A 19536-nucleotide genomic window follows, 5' to 3' on the forward strand; every position below is an offset into this window, starting at 1 on the left:
GCCGCAGTCAGCGTCACCAGGCGGGATGAGAGCTCGCCACGCGGCGTCTGGGTGCCATGAAAAAAACTTCCGTCTCTCCGAAACTCCACCGGAGCGAAAGCCGGTGAGCAGCTTCGTCTACCGGACCCGCAGCCACCGCGGAGAAAGCCACGGACGGTCCGGTACTCGCCGAGTCTCGCGAGAGAGCACGCGGCCTCGCCCTCCCAGCGTGCCCCGCGCCGCCGCCGCTGCCGCCGCCGCCGCCGCCGCGCCGCGGTTTGAGGGCGGGAGGCTGGGGGAGGGTAGCGGAGCCGGCGCAGCCGCCATGTTGGCTCTGAGGCGGCTGCTGTGAGGTGCCGATTGAGCGAGCGGGCGGGCGTGCGGAGCGGCGGCGGCGAGCGCAGCGCGGGATCTGCCTGAGTGCGAGCGGGAGCGACGGCGGCGACGCCATGAGCGGGGGCACTCCTTATATCGGCAGCAAGATCAGCCTCATCTCCAAGGCGGAGATCCGCTACGAGGGCATCCTCTACACCATCGACACCGAGAACTCCACGGTAGCCCTCGCCAAAGGTACGGCGGGGCAGGCCTCGGGCTTGGGGAGCGCGGGCCGGGCGCCCCGGCGGCCCTCGCGCTCTTCTTCCTTAGGGGAGGCCGCTCCCTCGCTCCCGGTCCCCCCAGCGACGAGGGCCCGGGGCGCGGCCTCTCTCGGTTCCCGGGCCGCTTCCTTCCCCGGAGCTCCGCGCCTTCCATCCGGGGAACTCCGAGAACGAGTGCGCGGCGCCCGGGGCGGGGCGGGGCGCTCCTGAAGTCCCGGGAACCCGCCGGAGAACACACCCAGGTTCGTGGCTTCCGAGACCGAAATTCGGTCGTTCCGTCTTCTGACCCGCGGAACAAAGCCGGAGGAGTCCAAGAATCTGTCCTCCTACCTTGAGTTGAATGCGGATGTGTGGGTTCCTCGGCACCCATGTTTCTCAGCGTTCTTCGTCTCGGTTGCTTGCGACGGTGCTCGAGTGAAGTCCCGAGCTGGGTGCTCAAAAGTTTGGGTTTGCGCCGCGGACGTGTGCTCGCGATGGGCCATTGGCACGGTCTAGCCGATCGCATCCGGTTTCTTTCCTCCGTGATTGTTACCTGTTAAATCAAAATTCTGGTGCAACCATCTCTTTAGGGTGCACGTTAAAACGCTGGCTTGCTGCCCCCACGGCCCTCTTTTCTGGAACCCTGGTAGAAAGGAAAGTTCACGTTTGATGATCCAGGACTCTTTGCACGATTCAGATCGAGTATTTCGGGGCGCTGACCTGCTCCGCTGGACGTGTTCCACGGGTAGAGGGTGTTGAGTTAAAGAAGGAGACCATCCCTACCCCATAGTCTTTAACGTCCGGACGGTCTGTGCGTTTTGTTTCCGTTCACACGTGCTGGGCCTTTGCCAGGAAAGCAAATAATAATAATAATAATAATAAACTTGAGCTTCAGATCTTAGAGGAAGCCCTACAACGGCTTGTTAAATACTCGGGAGGAGTATTTTCCCCCACACCTGGTGGAATTTTAAGACCCGCCTACTACACTAGGAAAAGAGGTCTGGGGATAGGAATGGGAGAGTCGTTCCACAGTACCAAACAAGTTTTAATGACCCGTTTTTAGATGTTTTGGGACCAATAGACGTAGGCAAGGAAATTTTTTATGTTGGTGAACCAAACCTGATAGGGATTAGGGGTTCCGGCTGATGGGCAGAGCTCTCGCCTAGAAAGTGGGAGGTCTGAATCTCATCTCCAATACCAGAAGAGCAACGCTTTAAAAAGGTACACTATAAAACAGTAGGGCGGTGTTTTCCACAGTTGCATCGTGGTGATACTTGTGTAATTTTTAGCAATTTACTTTTATAACACCCTTGAATCGGACACTTCAAAAGTTAAGAAGCCTGCTTTTTAAAAAAGCAGAAGGAAGCCCGGGACTGTGCCACTTGCCTATAGCCCCAGCTATTCCAAAGGCTTCTTGAACTAAGGAACTTGGGGCCTGCTTAAGCAATACAGGTGGGTCATCTTAGAAAGCAGATAGATACAGGTATCTCAGTTGATAAGCATGCTTGCTTATTGTACTTGAGATCCTGGGTTCAATCCCCAGTGAGAAAACTGGGTATGGGTGGTGCATGCCAGTAATTCCTCTAGGGAGTTGGAGGTAGGAGGTCAGGCATTCAAGATCTGCCCGGTATACATGAAAGCCTCTCAGAAAAGACAAAAACTGAAAGGAGTACCACATAATCTTCCTCTCTGCCTTGTGGAGTACTGTACCACATCGCCTGCTTTCATCTTTGTAAACGCTCACTGTACTTCAGGATGTATGACTCTCTTTAGTAGTTATTAAAGACTTCACCAATGGTGTGAAACTGGGCATGGTGGCACAGGCCTTTGTCCCAGCATTCAAAAGGTAATGGCAGGTGGATTTGAATTCCAGGCCAACCAAACTACTTAGTGAGACCCTGCTTCAAAAACAGCGAGAAAGGCTTGCCCGTAATATTTCTTAATTTAGTTTTGCTTGCCTTTTTTAAAATCTGCTTCGTACTAGTGGAGCTTTTGATTCATAGGGTTAGTTTTACTGATTTTTATTAAAGTGTGGGAAAAGCTCTCTGAAGTTCTTGGTGCTCTCACCAAGTAATCTAGACACTGGTTGAGAACAGTATTTCTCATTAAAGTGGTTTTATAGAGGTTTGGGGGTTTATTTGATAGTCTCATGTAGCTTGGGCTGGCTTCAAACTGGATATACAGTCAAAGATGACTTTGAAGTATTGATGTGCCAGCTTCCACTTTGAACTCTAGTCCTCTAGCCACCACCTAGGTGCTGGAATTATAAGGCATAGTAACTTTCTGAAAATTCTTTTAGTTATATGTGTGTGGTCTGTGTAGTGATAAGCACATGCAAATATAGGTACCGACAGAAACCACTGGGTGTCAGGTTTATTAACCCCACCCCCAGCTGGAATTATGGGCAGTTGTGAACCACTCGCCACTTGTCAGGTGCTGGGTATCAAACTCAGGCCCTCTGGTATGCACTCTTTTTAACAGGTGAGCCAAAACATTTTCTAAGATTTCTTTCTCCTCTGTTTCCTCTGGATTGGTCCGTTAGTCATTTGGTTTATTTGAGATAGTCTGTCAGTCTTGTAACGCAGGCAGTCCTAGACCTCTTTGTAGTGTCTGTCAGGGACCCTTTGCCTCTGCCTCCAAGTATTGGTGCTGCAGGTGTAAGCCACCATGCCCAGCCCTTTTGTTTGTTTGAGGTAGGGTTCTCACTGTGTGGCCTACTCTGACCTTAAACAGGAAATTCTGCTTCCAACTCAGTCTTTTTTTTTTTTTTTTTTTTTTTGTTTTGTTTTGTTTTTTGAGACAGCGTTCTCTGTAGCTTTTGGAGCCTGTCCTGGAACTAGCTCTTGTAGACCAGGTTAGCCTCAAATTCAGAGATCCACTTGCCTCTGCCTCCCGAGTGCTAGGATTAAAGGCCTACACCACCACCGCCTGGCTCCCCAAAATAATTTTTAAAAGTTATTAAAGAGCTGGAGAAATGGCTCAGCTGGTAGGAGCACCACGGTTAGAACTTTGTGTATATAGAATGTTTTACTTTTGGCTTTTATTCTTCTCACAGGTTTGGCTATTTGACAGTTAATACTTCGTTTATTTTCAGCTTAGGGCTATTCAGAACAATGCTTTTAGGGAAATTAGTGTTTAAATGCACTGATGTGTTGAAATCATTTTCCGGGGACACACACACATACTTAGAATTTGAATTGCAGAAACACAGCGAGTGTATTCTTCACTAAGTGACACTAAGCAGTTTTTCTAGTAGGTGCTTACTAGTTGTTATTTCAGTAGTAAGAATTCTGGTTCCATGTTCCTCACCAACAACAGTACTGGTGCTATAACTATAATTCTTAGCAGCTATAATCTGATGGGTAGGTAGTTCAATGTGGTTTTTATTAATTTTTTCATTAATTAGATGTATGTGTAGGAACGTCTGTGCATATGAGTGCAGGTGCCTACGGAGGCCAGAAGTGTGGCCCTCGTGGAGCTGGAGTGGTTTTGAGCCACCTAATGTGAGTGCTGTTAACCACTGAGCCATCTTCAGCCCTTGAATGTGATTTTAGTCCCTATTTCTCTGGCTACTAATGAGTTTTGAAGGTCTTTCCATATCTAAGCCATTTGATATATATCTTAGCCTTAAGTGTCTTTGAAATTTGTCACTGGAGTTACTTTCTGGAATTTTGAGTTCTAAATATAAATCCTTTGATGAATGTATATATTACAAATATCTTTTGTTTAATGATTTTATTATAGATATTTCCTCATTTTATGTTTATCAGACTCTTAGGACTAGTTGGGTGGTGCTTCTTTTTTTATTTATCCATGCTAATAACGTGATTTTCTTTAATCTAGTGCTATGCTACTTCATCTTTTGTTGTTTTGTTTTTCACAATTAGGTCTATAATGCACCTGAAATTGGTTTTGTGTAGAGCATAAAATGTTTCGATCTTTAACTTTAGTAAAAGATGCACTTGGCTTTATGATCTGTACTATAATTGAGGTCTTTTACATGGCTGTAAATATAGCATATATATCTGAAACTATAGTTCTTTTGAAACTTGACTAGTTAACATTAAGTTATGGTATAGAATTAGGGTGACCATATCTGTAGCTTTCCCTGGTAGAAAGCCATTACTTATGCCTATTTTAATACCATTATTAAAAACATTTCTCTCTTAATGTTCCAGTTTGGGTAATAAGTTGTATCATCCCACAATAAGAAAGTGGAAGCCTGCTGCAGAGGTAAGGGTAATGGTTGGTTTCTCTAGTATTCTGCTAGAGATTTCATAAATTAATTACCTTCTAGAAGGGAAAGCCCAGATAAGTTTGGTGGCCTTTGGTCCTAACAACCTAGGTAAATGTCAGGAAGTTTTAAAAAGCAATCTGAAATGACGTTGACAGCTGACTTTAAGTGTGTTTGTAGATAATCTGGGTCATGGTAGTTTTAGCAGCCCCTGTGGTTTGTAGTCCTGTGTTATTCCTTTAGAATTAAAACATCTGGGGTTGGAGAGATGGTTTGGTGGTTGGATGCAGTGACTGCTCTCCCAGAAGAGCTGGGTTCCCCTCTCAGTGCTCATATGGCAGTTCACAACCATCTGTAACTCCAGTCTCTGGAGATCTGACTCCCTCTTCTGGCCTCCAGGGGACTGACTGCATGTGTGTGGTACACATAACATTCATACATGCAGGCAAAGCTTCCATACACATAACATTTTTAATTAATGTAAAACCCCTAAATAGGAGTATTTAGGGAATTTGCATGAGAGGGTATGTAAAAGAGGAAGTTTTATAGCACATTAGGGAGGTAAACTTTTACTCTGTGACTTAAGTTTTCACTTAGAATAATCAAGTCAGGATGTTGAAGAGATATGACTGGCACAAATAATTTGTAAAATATTCCAGTGTGTTTGCACATCACCTATGAATGAATATAGTTAATAAACCCAGTATGCTAAATGAGGGAAATTCTTACATAATAAACATAAACAAATTCTTGTGTTTAGGTAGCTATCCCTGGGGAGCCTTTTAGGATGCCATCGCAGAGGGAAGAGATGGAAAAAGAGTGGCAAGTTAGTGAGTTGCCCTTAAACTTCAAGGAATTTGTGTCGTCCACAAAGGTGGTAAACTGTTAATCATCTTTCATCATCTGCTGAGTCTTGTTCACTGACTTAGTTTATCCAATCAAAATCAAAACAATAAAGTTTTACTTTGATTGTTTATAGACCACATAGTCGTAAAGGACTGTTCTAGCAGAGCAAGCAGGAGCATTGCAAGTTCCTGTGACTTTTTTTTTTGAGACAGGGTCTTTTTTATGTAGCTGGCTGACCTGACGCTCATTCCCTATATAGACGGCGTTGGCCTCAAATTCATGAGATCCACCCGCCTCTACCTCAACAGTACTGAGACTACAGCACTGGTCACATGTCTGGTCACAAATTGTGTGGTAGAAAAAAATCTAACAACTCACAAAATTGCTACCTCGAACAACAAAGATCTCATGAAATTTAAAGCTCAGATTTCTTTTGTTGCCCTGTTTAATGAGGTTGCCTCAACTAAGCTGAAAAGCATTGTTGCTGCTATAGAAGCCACAGAAATACAAACTTTTTTTTTTTTTAAATATTTATTTATTTATTTATTTATTATGTATACATAGTCTGTCTGTGTGTATGCCTGCAAGCCAGAAGAGGGCACAGACCTCATTACAGATGGTTGTGAGCCACCATGTGGTTGCTGGGAATTGAACTCAGGACCTTTGGAAGAGCAGGCAATGCTCTTAACCACTGAGCCATCTCTCCAGCCCGAAATACAAACTTTTAAGAGTCTCTTTGGTTTTTTTTTTTTTTTTTTTCAAGACAAATTTTCTCTGAGTGACAGTCCTGGCTGTTGTAGATCTCGCTTTGTATACCAGGCTGGCCTCGAACTCACTACCTCTGCCTACCAAGTGCTGGGATTAAAGACATGCACCATCACCGCCCAGCAGCTAACTTCTAGGAGTCTTAACTCGGGTATTGTTTTACTTGCAAGATGGATAAGATGAGCCATGACTTTCTGTGTGATAATACTGAAAACAGTATGCACCAGGGGGGAAAAAAGAAGAGGGAAATGAAATAAGAGTAAAGAAGCTTTATTGACATGGTATAACAGCAATTGCTGAATTTAACTCAGTGCTACAGTAAGTACAGGTAGTTGAACTTTTATTCTTCTCCAGGAATACTTTGCCTTATTTTCTTTCATATCTGTGTAGGTAAAGTGTTGAGTTGGTCAGGCTTATTCTAGTTTTGTGTGTTTCTGGAAGAACGTGTGACCCAACAGATTGATTGGAGTACAAAGTACTTGACCACGGCCAAGGGTTTTAGCATTTTTATCTTTTCCTTGGAGATGCAATGCCTTCCTTTTACCCATCCTGATAATTACATAAAGTGTTGCAAAAAAAAGTAATCAGCCTAGAATTGGTACTTAATGAAGTAGCAAAGCATTTTTAAGTGCTTAGGAGTGAAAACCCCAAATTCTATCATCCATTCAGCTCTTCTGTCCTATAGTATCTTGATGTGACAGTCTTTCGATACCCCTCATTCTCACTCATTTCACTGTCTTTATCCTGTTTAAATTCCCTGAGCAGTCATTACAATCAGAGTTTTGTACCTTCCTCACTCCACATCCCCTACGTTTCTCTTGTACATATGAGCTTGCAGAAATCACTGCCCTCGTTATATAACCAACTTCACTCTGAATTTACTTAGATTCACTGACATCAGCAGTCTTAGCCACTTCCTAAGAGTCATGTTTCCATCCTCTACTCTTTCCTATGAGGCTCCTGTGTTCCTTCTCTTTTCTTCAAACCTTCAACACTTTCTACACCTTCCGTTTGTTAACTTGCTTCCTTTTTGACTCAGCAAAGAATAGCAGGCGAGGGGGCTGGAGAGATTGCTCAGTGGTTAAGAGCACTGCGTGCTCTTCCAAAGGTCCTGAGTTCAATTCTCAGCAACCACATGATGGCTCACAACCATCTGTAATGAGATCTGGTGCCCTCTTCTGGCCTGCAGACAGAATACCAAGAATACTGTATATGTATACATAATAAATAAATAAATCTTAAAAAAAAAAGAATAGCAGGCGAAGTGCAATAGATAACAGTAATGTGCTATAAATTTCAAACGACTAGAAGCAAGGATTTTGGAAGTTTGACAATAAAGAAAGAAAGGTGAGGAGATAGGTATGTTTAACCTGACTTAAACCTGACTTAAACACACAGTGTGGATCCATGTAACAAAACATTACGTGGTACCCCATTGATATGTACAATTTCTATGTTCTTATGTATCAGCTTGAAAATAAATAATAGAGCCAGCAATGTGAGTCTATTAAAGACACTTGCTGAAAAGCCTGATGTAATGACCTGAGTCAAATACCTGTAACCTGGGAGCACACATGGTAGAGGGAGAGAACCAGCTCCTGCAGATTGTCCTCTAACTTCACACAGTGTGGCACATGTGTGTGGGCACATAACTTGCCTGCTAGTCAGTATAGACAAACTATCTTCACCTTCTGCTCGGTCACTTTGATCATTTCTGTTCTCCTTATTGTTTTCTTCTCTAATTGCACTTCAATTTTCCTTGATTGTATCATTTCGGAAATTAAAATATTATACCGAGCACAAGAAAGAATGCCCAACAGAAAGCAGTTTACAGAGTCAGTATCAGGCTAGGTGTGGAGGCGTGTGCCTTTAATCCCAGCACTCAGGAGGCAGAGGCTGGTGAATCTCTGAGTTCAAGGCTAGTCTGGTCTACTTAGCAAGTTCTAGGACTGTGCAGAGAAGATTCTTAACAACAAAAAGTTAAGGTTAAGTGTTGACTGCTGGACAAAGATAGCAGATTAGACTTTTTTTTTTACTTCCTGTTGATAATTCCTATCAAGAATGCACAAAATAAACTCATTTTAAAGGCATAAATCCACAAAAGACCAAGTAGATTTGGGGGAAAGGTAGATAATATTAACAAAGTTTTGGAGGCCAAACAGGAAGTAAATGAGATTAAAGAACAAATTCTTAATTGAATTTTGTACCTGTAAGCCAAAAAGTAATCCCATCTGTACCTTAAGCCCTTGAAAGGCTCAGGATTGGCAAAGGAAACTAGAATACTACAAAGTAATTGAGGATGTAGATAGAGCTAAAAACTAGAGGGTTAGCTCAGAGTTTGTTCACACCGTGTTCAGACCAAAGTTCCTTCTTCATTTATATGACTAGTTACTTTCTTGTTCACTGGAGATGGTAAAGTAATAATAAAACTGGTTCCAGAGAAACCAAGCACACTGAATGCTGAGACAACTGTGCTCAGTGTGTTCTTCTACTAAGCAGTGCGTTTTGGCTGTAGGAATTAGTTCTTTGTGTTTGTTTTTTGTCTTGTGGGTTTTTGTTTGTTTGTTTTTTGGTTGTTTGTTTTTGTTTTGTTTTTGGAGGTAAATGTCTCACTATACAACCCCAGTTGGTTGGGAACTCTGAAGACCAGGCAGTGAGAGTCACACAACCATCTCCTCTTTCTTTCTTTAGAAGGGTTTTTATTGGTTTACAGATCAGGGAAAGGTGAGGTGGCAGGTGTCTCCATGGTGGCAGAAGTGTACAGCTGAGACTCCTCCCTTGGTAAAATAGAAACCAGAACTGGAATCTGGCTTTGCAACAGTTCCATCATCCTAGTTTCTTTGTGTCTGGTCAGCTGTATCCATTCTCCTTTGTATTTGATTTGGTCTTGTATTCAGAGCCCAAAATCAAGTCCACGGCCTTGAACAGCCATCTGAGCAGCCATCCCTAGTCCCTGAGTTCCTAATTCATAATTGTATTTTAGAAAGTTACATTTCAAACAATTATACTGAAATTCCCAGCTTATTGTCAATTTTACCTGTATGTATATATGTACATCACATGTGTCTGGTGCCCAAGTTAGAAGAAGGTGTTGGATCCTCTAGAACTGGAGTTACAGATGACTGTGAGTCACCATGTGCTAGGAACCCAGGTCTTCTCTCCAGCCCTACCTAATGAATTCTTTTCTTTTAATCTATTTATTTATTATGTATACAGTATTCTTGGTATTCTGCCTGCATTTATGCCTGCAGGCCAGAAGAGGGCACCAGATTTCATTACGGATGGTTGTGAGCCACCGTGTGGTTGCTGGGAACTGAACTCAGGACCTTCAGAAGGTCAGGCAGTGCTCTTAACCACTGAGCCATCTCTCCAGCCCACCTAATAAATTCTTAACATACAGTTCACAAGTAGATTTCAAAGTATCAATTCTTGGTGTCCTGAAGTTACATATAAATGAATCTTGTCATGTGTGTTACTTCAGGAAGAGTTCGTAGATTCTAGTAGTTTTCTAAGACACAGATGAATAAAACTTATCTTCTCTATGCCTAAGATAAAAATACTAACATGTGTGTTTACTTTCCTTGCCTCCTTTCTCAGGTTTATTAGTTTGAAATTGTAGTTACAGGTTTTTATTACATTGCATAATTATGTTCTTAGAATCCCTTTAAATGGTTTTATTAAGTAATATTAATTCATAGAAAATATTTATCTCATGAGTCAACACCAATTTGTTTAGCTGAATTTTCTTTCTTTTTTTTTATTTGGAGGGAGAGAGGTGTTTTTTTTTTTTTTGTGGACTCTGAGTTGTATGTCTATGTCTTAACTATTCCTACTTGTGTGATAGGTTGCATAATCAGCTATCTTGTCTCCTTGTTTCACCTCCTTCCCCTGGTGCTGGGAATAGGATTTAGGGCCTCACACAAGTTAGGCAAGCATCATATCATCAGGGCATCTCTCTAGGTCCATTTGTTGCCCCCCTCCCCACTCGGTACACTTTTTAAACATTATTCTGGCTACTTTTTCACGGAAGAAGTATGGTGCCGTTCTGATTTTCATTTCTGTGTAGAGCACATCTTATTATTAAATATTTTTCCTCTGTGTAGTTCTGACTGTTTGGGAACTCACTGCATGATATAGTCTGTCCTTGAACTCAGAGAAATCTGTCTGCCCTTACTGAGTGCTGGGATTAAAGGTATAAGCAAGGCTTTGAAAATAAATTCTGAATAAATTATTTGAAGTCAGGAGACATCACATTGAAACTAAGAAGAGTTGGCCTTCCTGCCTTTGATTAAACAATGAATGTAATAAAACAGCACCTAAAATTTGCCCTTCTCGGAGTGTGGGAGCCAGAAGGTTCAAGGACGCTATAGGAAGGCTCACACAGTCAACTGACATGGGCTTATAGGTGCTCACAGAGATTGAGTGGGCAACCAGGGAGCCTGCATGAGACTGACCTAGGCACTCTGCATATATGTTACAGTTGTGTGGCTTGGTCCTCTTGTGGAACTCATAACAGTGGCAACTGGGACGATCTCAACTCCTTTCTTGGCTTTTGAGACCCTACTTCTCATTCTGGGTGACCTTGCCCAGCCTTAATACATGGGGAGGTGCTTGGTCTTATTGCAACTTGATATGCCATGTTTTGTTGATACTCATGGGAGACCTGCCCTTTCCTGAATGGAGCTGGAAGAGGAGATTTGGGGGTGGGAGGAAAGGAATGGGCTAGGGGGGTGCAGCCAGGATATAAACAAATGAGTTAAAAAAATTTGCCCCTTCTCCTTAAATGTTGCATATTAGTCAAACCTTTGTATTTAAAAGAAGGGTTTAGAGGTAGAGGTCTCAGTCTATGATCAGCTTGCCCTTTGCTTGGGGCCCTGATGGTACAAATGCCCAGTACCAGGAACCTGTGGCAGACAGAAAGCAGATAGAGAAGAGCTGGGTGACAGGATAGGTTTTCACAGGACATGTTCTTACGGACTTCTCTGCTAGGACCTGTTTGCTGCTGTTCGGATTTTATAATAGTGCTGTCACAATGTGACTCCATGGAGGGATTTGTCCATTGTTTAAGTTACAGCCCTCAGGATCCAGTCACTCCCCCAAAGCCCATCAGCTGGCACCCACTACATTTCATATCGAGCCATAACCTATTAGATGCTTTTTGATTCACTGCATCCCCAGTAGCCATCCTATCCAAAACTGTCATCGGTCACCTCTTTCCTGGCCCACCATGGTTCCTGTCATGTCTCTCTGAAGAAACAGACTCTTTCTGTGATATTACTCTTTTTACTCACTGTTTCTCACTGCTTTGTTTATCCATTTTTTATTTCTTAATATGCATGCATCTCTGCCCTGGGGAATTCACCCTATCCCAGTATGCCAGAATCATCTTGGACTCTCATTTCCAATGTTGCACAGTGAAAACAGCCCTTTGGTCTTCATATGATTTCCTTTAATCCTCATTTTTCTCATTCTTATCATTCTTTTCAGTTTTTCGAGGCAGAGTTCCTCTGTGTAGCAGCCCTAGCTGTCCTAGAACTAGCTCTGTAGACCAGACTGGCTTCAAACTCATAAAGATCTGCCTGCCTTTGCCTCCTGAGTTCTGGGATTAAAAGCATTCACCACCACTGCCTGGCTGATCTTGTCATTCTTTATGAGAGGAATAACCACTTGGCAGTACAGTCTGTGTATAGAATAGCTGAATTAGCACTTGTTGTAGTTCCTGGTTTGTTCCCAAATTGGGGAAGGAAAGGATTGAGTCCCTGGCAGTTAGTGCTTCCTGTCAAGTTATTGTACACCCATGGCTTTCCTGGGTTTCCTTCTGATACATTGTCAAGCTCTGTTAATACTGATTTGTCTTCATATATAAGAGGAGTCCAAAGGCTCAAGTTCCAGCTTACCCATTGCTCTTGGTTTCCATGGCCACATCTGCTTTATTTGAATGGCAGGTTAAGGCTTTCCTGGAGTGTGGTATAGGGAGCCATAAAAAGTATTCATCAATAAAGTGACTTATCAGGGTCTAACTTGGGAAGTTCATACTGACAGCATTGCATAAGGCCTGATTATCTGAAGGGGAAGCTGTGTTGGTGAGGTCAGTGTACTGTTTAAAGAGGTTAGGGAAGAGGAAATGTAGGCTTAAACTTAAGTTTCGTGTTTATCAAGCTTCATCTTTCTGTTTCACTACCAGACCTCAGTTTCTTTGTACAAAGCATGTTAGCTATTTGTTGATCACATGAAAGGTACTTTTTTTGGGGGGGAGGGGGTTTCAAGACAGGGTTTCTCTGTAACTTTGGTGCCCATCCAGGAACTAGCTCTTGTAGACCAGGTTGGCCTCTACCTCCCAGAGATCCGCCTGCCTCTACCTCCCAAGTGCTGGGATTAAAGGCGTGCACCACCACCACCCAGTGAAAGGTACTTTTTTCAGAAAAATTTTGCCTAGTTGGAAAATGTATGGTTCAAATTTTGATAAGTATTTATTTAGAAGACAATGGAAGGACAATGGGGGATGCTTTTTTTGTTTTGTTTTGTTTGTTTGCTTGTTTGTTTTTCCAAAGCAGGGTTTCTCTGTAGCTTTGGAGCCTGTCCTGGAACTAGCTCTTTTTTTTTTTTTAATTGCCAGAACCTTACATGATCTGAAGTTAACAGTCTTTTATTATTATGTATACAGCATTCTGCCTGCATGTATGCCTGCACACCAGAAGAGGGCGCCAGATTCAATCATAGATGGTTGTGAGCCACCATGTGGTTGCTGGGAATTGAACTCAGGACCTCTTGAAGAGTAGCCATCTCCAGCCCCTGGAACTAGCTCTTGTAGACCAGGTTGTCCTCGAACTCATGAGATCTGCCTGCCTCTACCTCCCAAGTGCTGGGATTAAAGGTGTGCGCCACCACCAACTCCCAACAGGGGATGCTTTTTGAGGCATGGTCTTGCTGTGTAACCCCCACAGGCCTCAAATTTAGAGTCTTCTTTCCTCAGCCTTCCAAGTGCCGGAATAACCACCATACACCCCCTGAAGACAGTATTAGGGATTTTTTACTTTCTCAGGTGTAGTAATAGGAGTGGCAGGCTGCAGCCCGGCCTCTACACGGCTAGCTTAGCCGCAGAATACACGGAAACTGTATTCTTTTAAATACTGCCTGGCCCATTAGTTCCAGTCTCTTACTGGCTAACTCTCACATCTTGATTAACCCATATCTAATAATCTGTGTAGCACCACGAGGTGGTGGCTTACTGGTAAGATCTTAACCTGCATCCATTTTGGAGAGGAGAGCTATGGCGACTGCCCTCACTGCCTTCTTCCCAGAATCCTGTTCTGTTTACTCCGCCTACCTAATTTTCTGTCCTATTAAAGGGCCAAGGCAGTTTCTTTATTTAACCAATGAAATCAACACAAAACAGAAGACTCTCCCATATCACTCAGGTGTGTTTATATCAGTTTTCTTTGGCTGTCCTGTATTCTGTGGAAATGTGTTGGGCTCTCTCTTAACTGACAGGTCCTTAGAATTTACCTTGTAATAAACAGATCTGGGGTCATTATTGTTAGTGGGTCACCATGTAAAACCTTAAGAATGGCCGGAGGTGGTGGTGGCATACTCAGGAAGAAGAGGCAGGCGTATCTCTGAGTTCGAGACCAGCCTGGTCTACAAGAGCTAGTTCCAGGACAGGCTCCAAAGCTACAGAGAAACCCTGTCTCGAAACAAAACAAAACAAAAAGAACTTAAGAATGTTTTGGATTTTAACATTTCTGGATTGTTACTCTGATGAGGGGACCTAGTGATGAATGGACGCCTGAAAGAAATCCCACACTAGCTCAGAATTGAGAAATAGATATTTATTTAGGGGTAAACTCACAAATCAGAATTCTCTGCTTGAATGGTGGACAGCGATCAAATTCCGCAGTTCAACAATCCGAATGAGCAGCCGGCAAAAAGGAAGAGGAAAGAAAAGGGGCAGATGCAGGCTCTGTATCCTCTTATATAGTATAAGAGGCCATGCCCCAGTAGGCGGGCAACCACTAGCTACAAGCCCTCCTATAGCATTACTCTAGGAATTTTTATCTTTGACAGAATCTATTTGGTTGTCTGTCCTGCTACATTTTTTTTTCCTCTCACATACCATTAGTGTGTGTTGTCTTCAATAAACAAGAAGAAAGTTTGGGGTTTTGTTGTTGCTTGCTTTTGTAATTCACTGGATTCACCTGGATACAGGTGAGCTGTTTCATTAGGCCTTGGGAAGCCTTATTGAGCCCTCGATTTTGCAGGAGGGCCTTGACTTACCCAGTCTATTTCAGAACAAGGCAGCTTTGAGGGCTGGGATATTATTGTGGTGATGATGAAGATGGATTAAGATTTATTTTTATCTGTAATTTTCTTAGTTCTGTGTTCTATTCTTCGTCATTCTGTATAGAAAAGGTCGAAGTGGGGACTGGAGAGAAGAGAGCCCACTGGTAAAGAGCAAGTACTTCTTCTGCATAGGACCCAAGTTTGGTGTCTGTCTTCTGTCCATATAAGGTAGCTTACGACCACCTGGAACTCCATCTCCAGGGCATCTGATGCCCTCTGCTCTCTTCCATGGGCATTTGTACTCACAGGCACATACTAAAACACACACAAGTACACATCATTTAAAATAAAGCAGATCTTTTTATCAAAAGGTTACAGTGTGAACCTTTTTTATTTCTTTTGTAGGGGAGGGCATGCACCATGGTTCCTGCCTGCTGACATACCATTTGGCTGTAAAGAGAAGGCTGGGAGAGTGCTGCTCACCTAAAGCTTTCTGTATCAGTTTCTCTTAGTGTACCTGTGTCCTGGCCTCCATCCACCCATTTGGGTTTGGGAGTGAGATTGTCTGTGGAGAAGGAGTGGGCAAGGGATGCTACTTGTTCTGCCCTGTTCTTTCAGTTTGTACTAAGTCTAAATGATTGTCCTTTTTGAGACCAGATCTCACTTACTATGTATCTAAAGTTGCCCCCTCAATATAGATTACAGGAATATAGTATACGTCCATGCCTGGTTGTTTAGGTGTTCAGTTTTCTGAGACAGGGTCTCACTGTCATGCTGGCCAACCTTGAACTTGTGTGCAATTTAGAAGAAGAAAATAGGACATTATAAAACCTAAACTTAAATAGCATTGATTTTTTTTGTTTGTTTGTTTGCTTTGGTTTTTCAAGACAGGGTTTCCCTGTATAGCTTTGAAGCCTATCCTGGAACTCGCTCCATAAACCAGGATGGCCTCGAACTCATAGAGATCAGCCTGCCTCTGCCTCCCAAGCGCTGGGATTAAAGGTGTTCACCACTACCATCTGGCAGCATTGGTTTTCAATCTAACTATGGATCAGTTTTATGAAAAATTAACTGCTAGTCTCTCTCTGTCCTTCACTCATTTACTCTTGCCATGAGCAGTTTGTGATATTTGATGTTTTCTTATTTGGAACATCACATGGATGCTAGTATTTTCAGTAGTCTCCTAAGTCAGGAATCCTGAAACTAATGTACGAGACTCAGGAGAGTGTCCTAAAATGCAGATTCCCAACACTGCTCACAGAAAGTAAATTAATGGAGTTCATTTATAGCCTGCTTACATTGCATGTGATTCACAGTTTAACTTTGACTAATTCCATCTTTGGTGTTAAATGCTGAGAGTTACTATATAGCAGCTGTTTTAGGTCATGAGTATTTTAATCTTGCCCATGGAAACTCAACTGTTCACCAAGGGAAATATTGCCTCTGTTTGCTTCTCCTTGCCTCAAAACTTAAACTTTGGATTTTGTGGACTGCAAAAATGTTGTCATTCCTTCCCCTATCAAGAGCTATGGTGTAAGTTGTCAAATCTTTATTTTGCTGAATGAAAACACTAAAAATAAAATAGCAATGGGGGGGAAAAAGACGTTTTCATACCTAAAATGAAGAACTCCTTTGAATTATTTTCTGAGAACAGTGTTCAGAATCTGCACCACCAAGCAGCCACCAAAGATGAGAGTAAAATTGTGAGAGCACAGCCTCATAACACTGGACTCTTAAATGAGTCTATATATTAATTAATACTTTCTTATGAATGGTATTTGAGAAAGATACTTGGTATTTGAAACAGAATCTTTAGACCCTGCCTAAATATAATGAGTAACAAATAATATATCTCATGTCCTGTTTTCTCACCAGTTCGATCCTTCGGTACAGAAGACAGACCAACAGACCGTCCAATACCACCTCGAGATGAAGTCTTTGAGTACATTATATTCCGGGGGAGTGATATCAAAGACCTCACTGTTTGTGAGCCTCCAAAACCACAGTGTTCTTTGCCTCAGGACCCAGCTATTGTTCAGGTAACTGATAGTAAATTGCCTTTGAGTGGTGTAGTTATACCTGGTTAGCCTTGGCTTTTGCCTGTTCTGTTGAACGTTCATGTAGTTTACTAGTTAGAAGTTACTTGGATGTGTAAAATTACTTGGATACTTTCTTCTATAGGTTTCTTTGGGGATCGTAAGTTGAAGCTGATAAATAAATAGCTGAAGAATTTAAATAAATTTTACAGTAGTTTCTAGTTTCAACATTACTACATTGTTATGCTGGCTAACATTTTTCATAGTTAACTGCGTAAGACTTAATACAAAGCACAGACACTGCACATAAAATAGGTCCTTTTTCACATAAAATGGTGCCTTTTGAGCTTGATACCCATACTTTTTTGCTTTTTTTAAGTGAAAAAATTGAAAAGCAAGAAACCACAGTTTGAATGGATCGAGGTAGTAAGACTCCATAATCTAGGACCTGTGCCTCTACACTTTGTGGATAGTGGTTCAAATTTCAAACTCTGGTAATAATAGCTACTCTGGGATAAAATAACTAGGTTAAGTAGAGGGGGTGCTAAATCATAGTGTGTATTATACTATATGCAATGGTATATAATGAGATACCACAAGCAAGAAGGGTTTTAACATAAATTCTTTAAGGTCCCAAGTTAAAAATTAGACTTAAGTATTCTTAGAATTGAATCTTTACATATTTCATTAAAGATGGATACACCACTGGGCAATATTGCCCACACTTGCAGTCCCAGCACTTCAGAGGTGGCCATGACCGTGGTGCGCACATCAGGAGATGGAGGATTTTTTCCACTACATGCGAGCTTGAGGTCAGACTAGGCTACAGATCTTACCTAGAAACAAAAAATAAGCAAATGCGGGGGGCGGGGGGCTGGACAGGGAAGGAGGGCTGTAGTCTTCTCATGGTTTGTTTTTTGACTTCGTTTTATTTGTAATCTTTTTTCCTCTCATAAGTCTGTCATTTTCCAATGTATTTGTTGGTTTTTCAACAAGTCACATATGGGAAAGTTTTAGTTTTCCAGAAATTAATTATTCTTAGACTTATCTTTTCAAAGATTTTTTCTTCTGACTATTAAAGGAAAATATCTACTTAACCCATCTAAGTGAAAATGAGGCAAAGAGCATAGCTCAGTAGAGTTCTTGCCTGGCATATTGAAAAGTCCTGCTTCCTATTCCCAGTGCCAGAGCTGGAAAAAGAGAGAGAAAATATGAAAGTTATTAATAACTATTAAGGAAAGTACTTTGATAATATTTTTTTCTAAATATAAAACAGGCTTTTTGATAAGGAACTAGAACTTTCAGCCTTGCAGCAAAAACTATATATTTGTCTCCCTTCTTAATTTTTATTTTGGGGCAACAAAGTCTGAAGTAACCCTAAGAGAACATGAGTCTTTTAGGTTGAGAAAGAAGAGACACGCTGTAATAGAGGTGGCTCCCACACCGGCACTGCTGTTACTTTACTTAGTGGCACCATTCAGTCACCTGGAGTAATCAGCTTCATGGAAATAGAAAAGCGTAGGTCAGAATGGTATTGAATGACTTCTTCCAACCATAAGTACACTTTGCTTGTTTTCATTCACTCGTGCAACCATGTGTGTTGAATACCCAGCATGAGCATATGTGATAGCAGCAGAGAACAAAAGGTAAGGTCCAAACTAGCAAGATAATAAGTTAAGGTTCCATGGTGCCAAGCCTGATGACCTGAGTTCTGTCCTCAGATGAACAAGGTAGAAGAGAACATTATCTTCTGGTCCTCTATATACATGCCGAAACACCCTCCCCTACACAAGCTCAAAGTAAATGTTATTTAAAAAAAATTTAAGGCCTTACCATAAATTAGCTTATAGCCCTGTAGTCTTTAATGCAATTCATATTTGAATTGTAGAATAATTTATAAGATAAATTAACTATATGTGTATTACAATATATATTTTTATTTAGTAAGTTATTACTAAATTTTATTACCCATAAAAATATCTTAAAAGGGAGAAAGGTTTTATCTTGGCTTACAATTTCAGAACATTTAGTCTACTTGTTATATCTATTATTTGGAGTCTGAGGGGAAACACACTGTCATGGCAACAGGAATATATGGCAAAGGCTGTTTACCTCATGGTGGCCAAGAAACAAGGAAAGCATGTCAATGATAGAGGGTATCCCTTCATTCTCTTTCATTCCATCTGGATTTGAAGCCTATTGGTGGCATCCCCATTCAGGACAGATTTCTTAAAAGATTAGCTCTGAAGAAAGCTTTCACAGACATACCAAGGTCTGATTTACTGACCTCCTAAGTACATCTCAGTACAATCAAGTTGACTAGATAAATCATCACATTATAGTTTATTATAAAATCTTCCTTTACTTAATCTAGTGATGTTAAAACATAAGCAACTTTATGTAGGATGTTTGTCTGTATCCCCTTCTATGAATTCAGCAGTGAACCTCAGATGATTGAAAATAAGACAGGTCTGGAGAGATGGCCCACTTGGTAAAGGCACTTGGAACCAGGTCTAATGGCCTGAGTTCAGTCCTCAACTCACAGAGTGGAGGGAGAGAACAGCCTCTGCAAGTTGTCCTCTGTCCTGTGCATGAATGCATAAACAATACATATTAAACGAATGAATGGATGTAAAAATAAAGGAAAATGATAAGTGAGTTCTTTTTATGACAGTACCAGACTACAACCCTTTATTCTGTTTATTTATTTATTTTGAGGGAGTAAGGAACTCAGGTCTCTCGTATCACTATGTAGACCAGGCTGGCATCAAACTCACAGATCTACCTGTCTCTGCCTCCCGAGTGCTGGGATTAAAGGCTA

At 41.8% G+C, this 19536-nt stretch overlaps 1 protein-coding gene across 6 annotated transcripts in view; it reads left to right on the forward strand.

The window, feature by feature from the left end:
- Positions 1-266: 266 nt before the first annotated feature.
- Positions 267-19536, forward strand: part of Lsm14a (LSM14A mRNA processing body assembly factor) — a 54601-nt gene continuing 35331 nt past the window's right edge. For 3 of the 6 annotated variants that reach the window (XM_075984602.1, XM_075984591.1, XM_075984589.1), the window contains exons 1-2: positions 291-549; positions 16555-16718. In XM_075984602.1, coding sequence (XP_075840717.1) covers positions 429-549; positions 16555-16718 — 285 coding nt within the window. In that variant the 5' untranslated portion in view covers positions 291-428. Of the gene's footprint in view, positions 550-16554; positions 16719-19536 lie in introns of all 6 variants that reach the window. The other 3 variants (XM_075984597.1, XM_075984575.1, XM_075984583.1) reach the window with 3 other exon arrangements.

The sequence above is a fragment of the Microtus pennsylvanicus genome, chromosome 1 (genome assembly GCF_037038515.1).
Source record: "Microtus pennsylvanicus isolate mMicPen1 chromosome 1, mMicPen1.hap1, whole genome shotgun sequence".
NCBI classification, from domain to species: domain Eukaryota; kingdom Metazoa; phylum Chordata; class Mammalia; order Rodentia; family Cricetidae; genus Microtus; species Microtus pennsylvanicus.